Source organism: Monodon monoceros, unplaced genomic scaffold (genome assembly GCF_005190385.1).
Source record: "Monodon monoceros isolate NGI ecotype Baffin Bay Population unplaced genomic scaffold, NGI_Narwhal_1 Super_Scaffold_11, whole genome shotgun sequence".
NCBI lineage: Eukaryota > Metazoa > Chordata > Mammalia > Artiodactyla > Monodontidae > Monodon > Monodon monoceros.
In genome coordinates, this window is record NW_021703767.1 from 41,693,709 (window position 1) to 41,707,364 (window position 13,656).

The 13,656-nt window shown below is 36.4% G+C and overlaps 1 protein-coding gene across 3 annotated transcripts in view; it reads left to right on the top strand.

The window, feature by feature from the left end:
• Positions 1-13,656, top strand: part of EPHA3 (EPH receptor A3) — a 364,171-nt gene that overhangs the window by 283,505 nt on the left and 67,010 nt on the right. For 2 of the 3 annotated variants that reach the window (XM_029214327.1, XM_029214330.1), the window contains exons 7-9: positions 526-688; positions 8,012-8,114; positions 8,805-8,872. In XM_029214327.1, coding sequence (XP_029070160.1) covers positions 526-688; positions 8,012-8,114; positions 8,805-8,872 — 334 coding nt within the window. The remainder of the gene's footprint in view (positions 1-525; positions 689-8,011; positions 8,115-8,804; positions 8,873-13,656) is intronic. The other variant, XM_029214328.1, reaches the window with a different exon arrangement.

Below are 13,656 nucleotides of genomic sequence, written 5' to 3' on the forward strand. Positions count from 1 at the left end.
CAGCCTCAGCTTTGAAGAGAACTTATTTTCATCCACATATTCAGTAATTGGTAAAAATGAAAACTAAATTTTCCTGCATTATGTGCAGGGAACAAATTATTTTATCCAAGTTGGGAAATTCTGTAAATATTTTTTTTGCTTAAAAATGCCTCTATTAGGGCTTCCCTAGTGGTGCAGTGGTTGAGAGTCTGCCTGCCGATGCAGGGGACAGGGGTTCGTGCCCTGGTCCGGGAAGATCCCACATGCCGCCGAGCGGCTGGGCCCGTGAGTCATGGCCGCTGAGCCTGCGCGTCCGGAGCCTGTGCTCCGCAATGGGAGAGGCCACAGCAGTGAGAGGCCCATGTACCGCAAAAAAAAAAAAAAAAGCCTCTATTACGTTCAGAAAGTTAAATGATTGTCACCTCTTTTATCCGTCCTATGAGCTGTGTTAAAAATTTGAAAGAATTGGTTTTGAGTGGTTCACCTTTTTACCATTTGACAGCATTAGGAAGATTCGATTTTAACATGATTTTTCTTACCTCAAAGCAGGAACAAGAGACAAGTTATACAATTCTCAGGGCAAGAGGCACAAATGTTACCATCAGTAGCCTCAAGCCTGATACTACGTATGTATTCCAAATCCGAGCCCGGACCGCAGCTGGATTTGGGACCAACAGTCGCAAGTTTGAGTTCGAAACTAGCCCAGACTGTACGTATTTTTTCAATATAGTGTATGGGGAAAGGGCTGTTGCAAAGGTGTCTGATAATTCATTCTCACTCTAAGTTTTAGCTAAATGTGATACATTGAAAGTATATTGCTTGGGGGACATTTAACAATTTTGCATAGCATTGGGTCTGTTTACTTGTGTTTGTGTAAATGTACATCTGTGTGTGTGTGTGTGTGTTTCTCTTTTACAAATCGAACATATTCTAATGCCTGGAATGCTTCTGATCTTCTATTGGCCATAAATTCCTTTGAGGGTCATTATTTAATATGGTAACATTTTAACTTCTAGTACCTGTTAATTCAGATATTTCAGGTTCATTGTATGGTTCAATGAACTACAAAAAAAGAAATGTGATGATCCATGAGGAACTTAATATTGTTTTAATCGTTAACACGTTTAATCTTGTATTACTTGGAGGTTAAGGATTTTCTAAACCTGATTCATCACCTCATTCACATTCACAAGTAATTTGGTTGGTCCTGTGTGTCTGACACTAAATTTATCTAAAATTGGCAAACATTTTCCCAGTAACATTCTGATTTTCTTTAAATGCATTCACTTCATATTAGAAAAACCCTCTGCTAAAATATGTTTCAAAAGGGAAAATCATGGCTATGATATTAATATAAAATGAACACAAATTAAAGATTTTATTTAACTTATTAATTAATGAAGAGACTAGTAAGAGAGTAAACTGATTTAAAGAGAAATTTGAAGAACAGATACATATACACATATACATACATATTTGTATATGTTGTGTCTGTTTGTGTGTATGAGTGTGTAGACAATCAGGAGTACTTAAAAAAATTGGTTAATCTGTCCAAAACTGGTTAATATACTATAAGACAATAAATATAATGATTGGGGTCATCTTTTCTAATGCACATAAAACAGTCATATCTCTGGTGAATATATCATTCTAGTTGTAATGAGAAAAATCACATATATAACTATTCATTGTCTACAACTAACTTCATAGTTGCAAAACAGGCCAGGAAGACAATTAAAGATGAACACCCTTTAGAAACACATTATCCAGGGAGAGTCTGACAATGCCTAGCATTCTACCGAAATGACACACAGTAATCTCTTTTGACAGTTCCAATCTGCCATTTCTCCCTGGCATCTATATTTCCTATTTTCTAAATATTTTATTCATGGTATAAAATCACATTGTTATTGGTATGGTAATATTTTATGCCCAAATTTCATCCCTCATAGAAACATTCAAGATTAACAAAAATTATAAAAGTTGTTTAAGTTAATATGGTAAAGTAAATATTTTATGGCACACTTTTTGTCAAACAATTAGAAATGCTGTTTACAATAACAAGCTCTACCTTCTACAGGGTATAAGAATCTAGTGTTAGAAATTATTATCTCACAGCTGAAGCATGACAATTCTTCTACTCAAAGGAGAGCTGCCATCCTCAAAAACATAAATCTACACACCTGGCGCTCCAGATCCACAGGTTCCACATCCGTAGATCCAACCAACCTTGGATCAAAAATATACAAAACTATATCTAATATCCTGTGATAACCCATAATGGAAAAGAATATGACAGAATTTGAAAAATAATCTATATATGTATAACTGAGTCACTTTGCTGTACAGCAGAAATTAATACATTGTAAATCGAGTATACTTCAATAAAATTTAATGTATATTATATAGATATAATATATACAAAAAAATTCCAGAAAGCTCCAGAAAGCACAGCTTTAGTTTGTGGCAATCCAGCAACTATTTACATAGCATTAAGTTGTATTAGGTGTTGTAAGTAATCTAGAGATGGTTTAAATTATAGGGCAGAATGTGCTTAGGTTATATGCAAATACTATACCACTTTATGTAAGGGACTTGAGTATCCTCAGATTTTGATATCTGTAGGGGGTCCTAGAACCATTCCCCCTTGGATATCGAAGGGGATTCAAGTCTCAGATGTGGAGATTGTACTTCAAGACCTCTCCTAATCCTCCTGTGATGGAATGAATATGGAGAAATCACTCTTTGAGGACATTAGAAACAAAATGCTGCAAAATACCATGGAAATCCATGTGAACAAGGTTTAAAACAAATTAAAAATTTTAGATGACACAATAACAAAATATAATTGCAATTTAACATTTGTAATTCTAAATCTTTTTGTAGACTTTAAGTGGAGCAAAGAAAGTTCTTTGTTTTGAAATGATTATAGATTGAATTTTTTCAAACTTTTAAATAGTTATTGGAATTAACAACAAAACCTAGATTTGCTGTAGCAAGAGAGATCACAAATCACAGAAATATAAAAATCAAATGTTTATTATATCATGTGGTAGAAATTAGGCATATTGGGGGGCAAGAGGGGCAGAACACCATTAGATAAATATGTATTATATTGATGTATATTTTGGAATATCAGTCTAACCTCTCTTGTTCTTAATTAGCACTTAACCCTATACGATAAATAAATTTGCAACAACAATAACAAATTCTAAAATTTTAATGTGATTCCAGATTTACCACAGATATAGTTGTGGTAGTGTTATGCATGATCATCTAATGAGGCTTCAGTGTCTGAGGTTTAAGAAATAGCCCATTTAAAAACTTCAGGTCTTAGGACTTTTGCAAATAAGTTTTATATTTGCTATATTTCCATTGATTGATAGAGCAGATGAAAAGAGCATAGAGAGAAAGGGAACTTTTTTAATATCCTTCCTCTCCTTTTATAAAAATCTTTGAGTTGCAGAGTTTGATTTTTTTTTTTAAATCAGTTTACTCTTACTGCTTTACCATAGAATTCTTCCAGACTTTAAATATAAGTAAATATAGGTTTAAAAATTACCTTTTGTCTTAAGGGGAAAAAAGACAAAAATCAAAACTCTCCGTTTTTATAAATCAAAATGATATATTCATAAAAACTCTAAGGATTTAAGAGTCTTATTTGTTATAGATTGATATTTAAAAGATATTAAAAAAGGCTCATGTTTGGATTTCTTTAACAGTTTGCTGCTTATTCTAGTTTTTATTATTTTTTAATTATAAAGTTTTATTCATAACACATATAAATGTTTCTTAGTAGAAAATAGTGTATTTCTACCTGGAATTTAATTAGTATTTTTTGATCTTGTTTACAGTAACAATATAGAGGCATAGTGGATTATATATTTTCCTAAGTGCTTTAAAGTTTCTTACTATTTATGTGTCAGTGCTTTACATTTATTATCATCACTTTACAGAAGAGGAAACTGAGGCATAGAGAGGTTAAGTAAGATTTCTAAAGTTATACAATTGGTAAATGATCGATCTGATTTTAGAACCCATGTATTTTTGTGACAGTATGAAAAGTATTTGCATAAACATTTCATTTGATCCTGTTCTGTAAGCTATTAAGATACTATGATTTCCTTTTATCCATGGTCTAGGACACAGAGTTTTATATGTTTTTTCTGAGATTGCATAGCTAGTAAGTGGAGTCAGTGAGCCTCCAGATTTTGGAGTACTGATCCAGTGCTGCTATTGCATATTAAAAAAAAAAGAAAGGTCATGCTAAAAGTCCCACAGAAAGCATAGAGTGTATATGAGTAAAAGGACCTTCCTAGAACAAAGGTGACATCCACCAAAGCAAGAAGTCCCAGACTTTAAGAAACAGTGTGACATGTTTGGGAAAACAGGCAGTCCATCTGTCTGGAAAGCCTCAGTGGGCAGAAACTGAATCCAGAGTGTGTGCTTTGTGCCTGAGAAAGGCAGGCACAATGTAGGAGTTAGAGAAAGAACCCTAAAGGGAGCTGCCATGTATTGGGATGACCTCGACAAGCTGCTTCAACTTTCACTGCCTCAGCTTCCCTGTCTGGAAATTGGGAAAGATCATCGTGCATGACTCAATAGGGTTTTTATGTTGATTAAATGAATTGTTGTTTGTAAAGTGCTTAAAATATTACCTGGTATAATAGTATAGTAAGCACTCGGGGTGTGTGTGTGTGTCTGTGTGTGTGTGTTTGTTTTGTGTTTAAATAAATCGTACATAATTTGAACATCCAAGGAATTTCCAGAGCAAAAATATGTGGGATAAAGCTGAGAACTGGAAATGGAGGATTCTACTGGATATTACTATTCAAGAAGATTAGCTCAGGGACAATTTAGCCAGCACTCCTAAATGTTTCATACTGCCTTTTTGTTGTTTTTAATGAATGGGTATGCAGCAACTTTAATCTCTTGGACCCTATTTTTAGGGGACATTAAGAAAGCCTGACAAAGGTAGAATGGAATCATTATATAGAGAAGTTTACATACCAAGATTAGATATTCATATGTAATTTTGTGGGATATGGAGTTCTTTTGCCAATTCTTAACTGGGAAAATGAAATAATAAAAATATATAACATTTATTAAGCCCTTATTGTATGTTTAGCACTGTTCTAGGTGTTTAACTTGTATTAACTCCTTTAATCCTCACAACAATCATATTATTATGTCACACAGCAGATTGGTACAAAGCCAGTCATTCTGGTTTACGAGAACGAGCTCCTTGCCAGTCTGCTTTAGGCAGAGTGGACAGCATGTGTAGGATGGACAAAAATGGGAAGAGACTAGAGCCAGGGCGAGCAGTGTGCTTGTGGGAAAACATATTTAAACTGAATTCCTGACATAATAGGTATCAGTTTTTGCCAGTATGCCACATAAAATTATTAGACAACTGTATAACACACAATTTAATCAATACTATTCATTCAAATGTTTGCCAATTCAGTAACCAAAAATGATCTGATTTGGTTATGTGCTTTTAGATAGTCTCTGGGATTCATAGATATCTCGAGCTAGAGGAAATTGTAGAGAGGTCTAGTTTAATCCTGTCTTTGACAAGAAAAGAAATAGAGAATTCTTCTTTTTTCTATCATGTTTCCTCTACCAGTTTCACTGACATTTATTTTACAAACTGGCTAAAATTTACCAGCGAATTCAGAACTTGCTGCTCTTTATAAGTTGCTACACTATGCAAAGTGAAAAGCATGAGATAAAGTGATTATTATATGTTCATGGAGCATTATTGAATTACAAGGTTCAGTTATTTACAAATGATTCACAGATCTATAGCCAGTGGATAGGAATGTATCAGTCCATGTCTTCTGTGAAGCAGATATTAAGGTGGAGTTGTGTGAGCTTCAGGGAGTGTGGGGATACAGATAAAAGGTAAAAGGGGAGGAACAGAAATGGCCAAGCAGAGCCTGAGACTGAGATGTAGGTCAGCCATCTATGAAGACAGAGAGAAGGCAGAGGGTTAAGGAGGGGTACCCCCAGAGAGCAATGCAGCTCTGAGGGTCTCACCAAACCAACGGGGAGCCCCAGCATGAAGATTGCCCTTACAGGACTGCTGCATTGGGCAGAAATGGCCTGGATGCAGTCCCCTTGCCATGTTTTGTCATTGAGGAGAGCGTGGCTGCAGTGCATCCTGAAGGTGCAGCAGCTGCGAGCTGTCTGCCCACTGCAGGCTTGGCAGTAGGGAGAGCCTAACAGGCACTCCCACGACTGCCATGGTGGCGTAAACAATAGTTTTCTGGTAGTAAAGAATAAAGTGCTTGCAACAGTTTATATTATGAGTATACCATCCTGCCACACTCTGAGTTCTTTTTTTCAGATGCTTAGAAAACTTTTAACAGCCTATCTGCCATGTTTCTTTATTTACATCATTTATTCCCTAAACTGCATTATTTTAGAGAAAAACTTCCAACCTTAGATTTTTCATCAGGTTCAAGATGTGATATTGGCTTCTGGAGAGCTGATAGTATAACTAAACCCTCTCTTCTGAGCTTTTCTTTTGATACAGCACTGATTCATTTGTTTAATCAGCATTTACTACAAAAACAATAAATATTAAAGTATGAGTGCATGAGAGGGAATGTTCCAGGAACTGAGTATATTTTAGAGAGTGTAGAGATTAGAATGCTTATGGGTTTTGTTAGCAGGTGAGCCTGGGGATTTAGGCAGAGAACAGATCCTAAATGGTTTTACATGCATTTTATCCAGAAAGTGATGGAGACCCCTGCATGAGAATGACATAATCAAACTCATGGCTTAGAAGGAATACTCTGGTGGCCAGGTAGAAGATAGGAAAGGCCTGCAAGTAGAGATCCATTGGGAATTTCTTATTGTAATCCAGGAGAGAAGTGAAGACAGAAACTAAAATATTTAAAAGAATTTGGTGATTAATTGGATATAGAAAAATCAGGAGGGGGAGAGGACAAGGTGACTTTATATTTATGGTCTACATCTTTGCTACTCAAAATGTTGTAGTCTGGAATCAGCAGCATCAGCATCACTGGGGGCTCATAAGATATGCACAGTCTCAGTCGCCACTCCAGACTGACTGAATCAGAAACTGCTTTTTCCAAAAGGTCCTCAAATGATTTATGTGAACATTAAAGTTAGAGAATCATTGGTTTAGGTCAAAGGTCAGTAAACATTTTCTGTAAGGGGCTAGAGAATAAATATTTTAGGCTTTGTGTACATACAGTCTCTGTTGCTCCTACCTAACTTGGCTAATTGTAGCATAAAAGCAGCCATAGACAATGTACAAATAAATGAATGTGGCTGTGTTCCAATGTAATTTTATTTATAGACACAAAAATTTGAATTTTATATAATTTTCATATATCACAGAATCTTCTTTTGACTTTTTGCAACCATTAAAAAAATGTAAATTTTTCTAAGCTTCTGAGCTATACAAAAACTGATGGCAGGCCAGATTTGGCTCCTGGACAATTTTTGCCAATACCTCATGTTGGTGAGTGAATGAATGATGGGTCATCTACAAAGGTAGGAAATACAGGGACAGGAACAATTTGTTGGTAACATGTGTTGAGGTCCATAGGACAGGTATGATACCACCTTTTAAATAAATACAGATACTGGAGACTAAACAATCCAATGAGAACGTTTTTATAGTTTCATTCTGGGGAATCTTACCTATTCCCTATATTTCTCTGATAATTACTGTTTATTTGATGAGTTTCTTGCCAATGAGTATAGAGAAAACCAGTCCAGCATATTTTATGCAGTAGATGCCCAAATAGTTTTGATTGATGTCAGTGAAAGCAGAGTATTTAATCTTATTAATCAGAAATTTCAAGTAAAATTATACAAAATGTCTATTTTTTACACTCAGTGAAGAATTCTTTTTACATTGTATCAGACAAGAAGCCATATTTTAGGTAAAAGCAAAATAAATAGGACTTAATTTATCAACATTTTCACGTAGATGTTAGTTATGATGTGTTAATGCCTGGTCGTTTCTTATTTTTTCTCTCCAACCTCACAGCTTTCTCCATTTCCGGGGAAAATAGCCAAGTGGTAATGATTGCCATTTCAGCGGCAGTAGCAATTATTCTCCTCGCAGTCGTCACCTACATTTTGATTGGGAGGTGAGTTCACAGTCTGTTTTATGACTTACTTTCATTATTGCATTGCTTGCTCCCCTCAATTGCCACTAAAATCTGAAAAGTGTAGTCAATAAAATATTTTAACAATAAGAATGTCTCTACTTGTAGATATTTCTTTTTTTCCTCCCTTTCTTTTGATTCTCCATCTTTAGTTTTGAGTTTCTTTTTTTCATTAAATTCTTGCCCCAGTCTCCAACACCCACCACTTCTTTTGACCTCACTCTTGGTTTTTACTTTCTTTTTTCAATTATCCCTTCTCTCATCAAATACACCCCAGATTTCCCTGACACTTTCTCACCCAGAACACTGGTAACACTGCACAGCACTAATCACTAACAATGGAAACTTTACCCTTCATTCATTCTAACAGCAGTCGTTTTTTAAAAAAAATACTATAAACACTTTCTAGGGCCATTATAAAAACTGAACTGAAGGGGTCTGCACAGTGGGGTAGCATCTCTCCATATCTCCTCATTAGGCAGCTCTCCAGGGTCCCCAGAGAAAGAGGCTTTCTCTAGAGGATTTGGAAAATATGAAGTCATTAAACTTTCACTAAAGCATTTAATTGTTTGTGCAAAATGCTTTATTTTCTGTGCTTTGCGCATTCTGAACATACATAACTGTTTTAAGTATATTTTCTTTCTGTGTTCTCTTCCTTTGATTTACCTCTAGGTTTTGTGGCTATAACAAGTCAAAACATGGTGCGGATGAAAAAAGACTTCATTTTGGGAATGGACATTGTAAGTTTCTAAACTATTTGCTGCCGTTTTGGCTTTACCATTTCAGCTTTAGCAGTTGTTGATTTGTAATTGGATAACTTCCCCCCTGACAAAGAGAATTCAAAAGTAGTTTTATGGGAAAATTGAGCAAGTCAAATTTATTTTAAACAGAGAAGGGAATCCACGGCTCTGCATTAAGTAATTTTTACATGGCTGCATTTCAGCATACTTAAGCTAACGTGAAGGGTAACTGTTGGTTTATATTCAAATAACGCACATGATGGGGAGTAGATACTATAGTCGGCTCCGCGTGGCTGAAAGGCAAAGCATATCTTCAATTTCCTTATTACTAACTATTTGCTAAAATCTAAATAGGAGCCTTTTCCCTTTCCTAACTGCCAAGTAAATATAAACAACCTCTGTTTATGTGAAACGGCTTACTCCACTTTGTCAACCAACCAGGGGAGAGCCTTTAGAATAAACTGTTTATTTTGGAGTTACATGATATCCAACTGGTAGGAAAGCCAGGGCTTTTGCCCCTTATTTTAATACCAATCAATTTAGTCTCTTTTTAATATTTCTCTGAAAGAAATACTCTTTTAAGAAACCAAGTGTTTATGTCTAATAAAAAGACTCATTTCTTTTTCTTCTGGTGAAACAAATCGTTCCAGGTGTTTTGCTTTTCCAAACTATGGCTGGGTTACTGTGGCAATTACTAATCACCAGCCTTAAAGGGAATAGCATGTTCTCGTGGAAATTAGTACAGAGACCATACTCATGCCTACATGCTCTCAGATAATCTCAATGGAATTAATATAGTCTTGTAAGCATTAGTTTCTTTGGCTTTCACTTTTGCTTTCTGAAAATAACTTTCAGTTCAACATACTTTGTATCAGTAATTGGCTTTCCATCTAAAAATTGTAGCTTGACAGTAAAAACTTGATGACCTGTTGCTACCATGTAGGAGGAATATAGTAGTTTGAAAAAAAAAATGTTTTCCAAAATGTAAATTGAAGTAGGATGGACAGAATGGCAGAGGTTGCAGAGAGCACTGTTTGTTTCGTCCATCTCATTGAAGCCATTGTAGAATAATTCACAAAGAAGCCCAAGTGTCACCTTCCTAATATCAATATCTCATTCCAGATTAGTTAGGTTACCAACTCAAAAGTCTTAAAAGAGCGCATGAACAAATCACAGGATATTTATCTAGCTTTTTCTTCACAATCCCACAAAACACTGAGTCACATTCACCATGCATAAATTAGACAGAGTAGTTGCATTCCTGTGCATTAAGTTGTTCTCAATCTGAGTTGGACAATCGATGTAAATATTGTCTTTAGGGCAAGACCATATTGATTTGGTTCTTTATACAGGAATTATACACCTCGTGAACTTGCAGCACTGATAAATTTCTGTGTGCCAGTTGTAAGCAGGTTTCTCTATCACTTCAATCTGCTTTAGCTGTTGCTTTTTATGGTGGAGTTTGTTGAAATTTTCTTCAAATGTATAATATCCTTATGATAGCCAAACAAAAAAGAAATGTGTTTTATCCTAGCTGCAAGGGCATAAAGTATATGCATGTCATAAACTTTCTGCGTCTTAATGCTACAGCTGGTTTATTTCAGACCATTTATTTCGTATTACTTTGAAAAGCTCTAGCTATGAACTATTCCCTCCAGCCTTGTTACAAATCCTATAATATTGCTTCAAAAGGAAAGAAATATGTTTCACCTCCTAAGATCCTGTCCCCTTGCCCTCTCTGGCTGGGCCTTTTTACTTTTTTGCTATCCTTAGGGCAACTCATGCTGGTAAAATGGAAATGTAAATTACTGTGTTTGCACAAAATGAGCTGTAAAGTAGTGCAGCTTAACACGTGTGCATGTGTTTATTATCTGGTTTTCTTGACACAGCCCAGTTACTCTGTGTGTTGCTCTTAATTATTGGTGTGAAGGGATTATGTGCTTGCATCCTGAATCACCTGATTCCTGGAACCTCTGGGGACAGCAGTTAAAAATCAGCAGTCAAAGCTCCCACAGTGAACAGGCCATTTTTCTTGGAGATGTGTGTGTGTGTTTATACTTGTATTGTTTCCCTAAATGTCATGCAGATAGAAAAGCAATTTACTTAACTTTAATCAATCACAATGAATTGATTGATTTTATTTGGGAATGATTTTATTTGGGATTTTATTTGGGAATTTTTAGATTAGTTAGTAATACATATACTCTCTAGGGCTGACAGGAACGGAATGGTAACTCTAAAGCACACTTTCAAGGCTGTTTGAAGCCAGCACTTATTTAAAATGTTTGAGACATTGCTCCTAACAACTCATTTCATAATCTTCTTTGTCAATTCCTTTTTTAAATTTAAGTATAGTTGATTTACAATATTATATTGGTTTCAGATGTATAGCATAGTGATTCAGGATTTTTACAGATTATATGCCATTAAAAATTATTACAAGATAATGGCTATAATTCCCTGTGCGATAACAATATATCCTGTTGCTTATCTAGTTTATATGTAGTAATTCGTATCTCTTAACCCCATACCCCTATTTTGCCAGTAAGTCTCTCCCAAATTGACTTCCTTAAGTTCAACAAGGTAAAATATTTGTGATTGTTTACCAGAAAAAAAATTTCATTTTCACCTTATTTTTAAAAGTGCTATTTTTTCCCTTGGAAAGGAATGCTAGATTTTCTTACCTTACTATTTCCTGACTTTACTATGACTAGTGGAAAATCAAAATTGGATGATCACATATTCTAGCCTCCATTTGACTGTCTTCTTTAAAATGTAACCAAATTGACTAAACAAAAAGATTCTGAGAAGACTTCATTTCCTAACGTCTTTCATTAAATCTATGGTTACTTTTACTGTTTTCCTTACCCCAAAGCAAGAAAAGTATGATAGCTTTCCTTAATCTGTTTCTTGTTTCAACAGTAAAGTGTTTTAGTACCGATAATGTAGAAATAGTTTTAGTGTGATAATAAATTATAGTAGACCACTGTACTAAAGACTGTTTTTATAGAAAGAAATGATGTTTATAATAAACAGCAGAAGCATACAAACTGATGCATGAGCTCCAAAGAAACAGGCATTTCTAAGCCCAAATTCTGTCTCTGGGAAACCTCAATGATATTCATATTTGTGAATAAGCATTCTTAACATGAAGATACTGATAATGGCGATAGTCTCTGTCATTTACTGGGCACTAACTACAATAACAGGCACTCAATGCTAGGCACTTGAAGAGCAAGTTTTCCAGAGCTTTCTTTCTCTGATGCCTAGCAGATTCTTTGTGCTGTGCTATTCAAAGTGGAAGAAATAGAAAAGTAGAATTCTTCAAAACCTACTCCACTCACAGTTTGCCCAAAGAAAGGGCAAAAAACTTACTATTTCCCCATTTCAGTGGATGTTGACTCCCTAGATATGGGTGTCATCTCAAATTATCTACACTCTGCCTCTGGATGGAGAGTGGCCAGTCTTTTGTGTGTCAGGGTCAACACCAGGCAGAGGGAGGAGTGGCACTGACCTATCTTCTCCTACATTTTCCATGTGCTCCCTCACCTCCCACTCCCACTTTGCTGTCTCAAAATCATCTGAAGAGGGCTTCCCTGGTGGTGCAGTGGTTGAGAGTCTGCCTGCTGATGCAGGGGACACGGGTTCGTGCCCCGGTCCGGGAAGATCCCACATGCCGCAGAGCGGCTAGGCCCGTGAGCCATGGCCGCTGAGCCTGTGCGTCCGGAGCCTGTGCTCCGCAACGGAAGAGGCCACAACAGTGAGAGGCCCGCGTACCAAAAAAACAAAACAAAACAAAAAAACATCTGAAGAAGTAGCTAAGGAAAATAGTCTTTACCTCCCATCTTTCATAATCCATTTATTCTTATGCCTATATTTTTTTACTCAAAACCTCTATGGAAACTTCCCAGGAACATAAATTATTATGTGAGGTAACATGGCATTCACAAAGTCACCCTGTAGATCAACAAACTAATCATGGCTTAGCCCAGACTCTGAAATCCTGGACTCATTGGCCAAATGTCCATTGTGATGAAGGCTCTTAGGAACAATTGCTGTCATCACAGTCCCTACACCTATTTCATATGAACTATTATACAAAACTGGCTCGAAGAATCTTCAGTAATTCCAGAATGTTCAGCTGCAATTTTGCCAGTAAGATTCTTCTATTAAAAAGTGATATCAGAGACTTCCCTGGTGGTGCAGTGGTTGAGAATCTGCCTGCCAATGCAGGGGACATGGGCTCAAGCCCTGGTCTGGGAAGATCCCGCATGTTGCAGAGCAGCTAAGCCCGTGTGCCACATATACTGAGCCTGCGTGCCCTAGAGCCTGTTCTCTGCAACAAGAGAAGCCACTGCAATGAGAAGCCCACACACGGCAACAAAAAGTAACCCCCACTCCCCGCAACTAGGGAAAGCCTGCATGCAAAAATGAAGACCCAACGCAGCCAAAAATAAATAAATACATTTTAAAAAAAAGTGATATCAGAAAAAGATAGTGTCTGATTTTATTTGTTATAGTAGGATATTAAAAACACCTTCAATAATATAGTGTACCAAATGAAAAAATATATCACCATTAAGAATCCATGTCCCAACTGGGGATCCTGTGTAAGTCACACGCGGCTCTCCGGGAGGAGCTGCCCAGAGTGGACGTGTTGGAGGTGCCTGCGACTCTACGAGTTCCACCTACCCATCTCTGTCCATTCTGTCCGAGTCAGGTTACCTATGAAAGGCCAAAAAAGTTTTACTTAGCCACGTGGCTGACAGGGTCTTAGTGCTCCG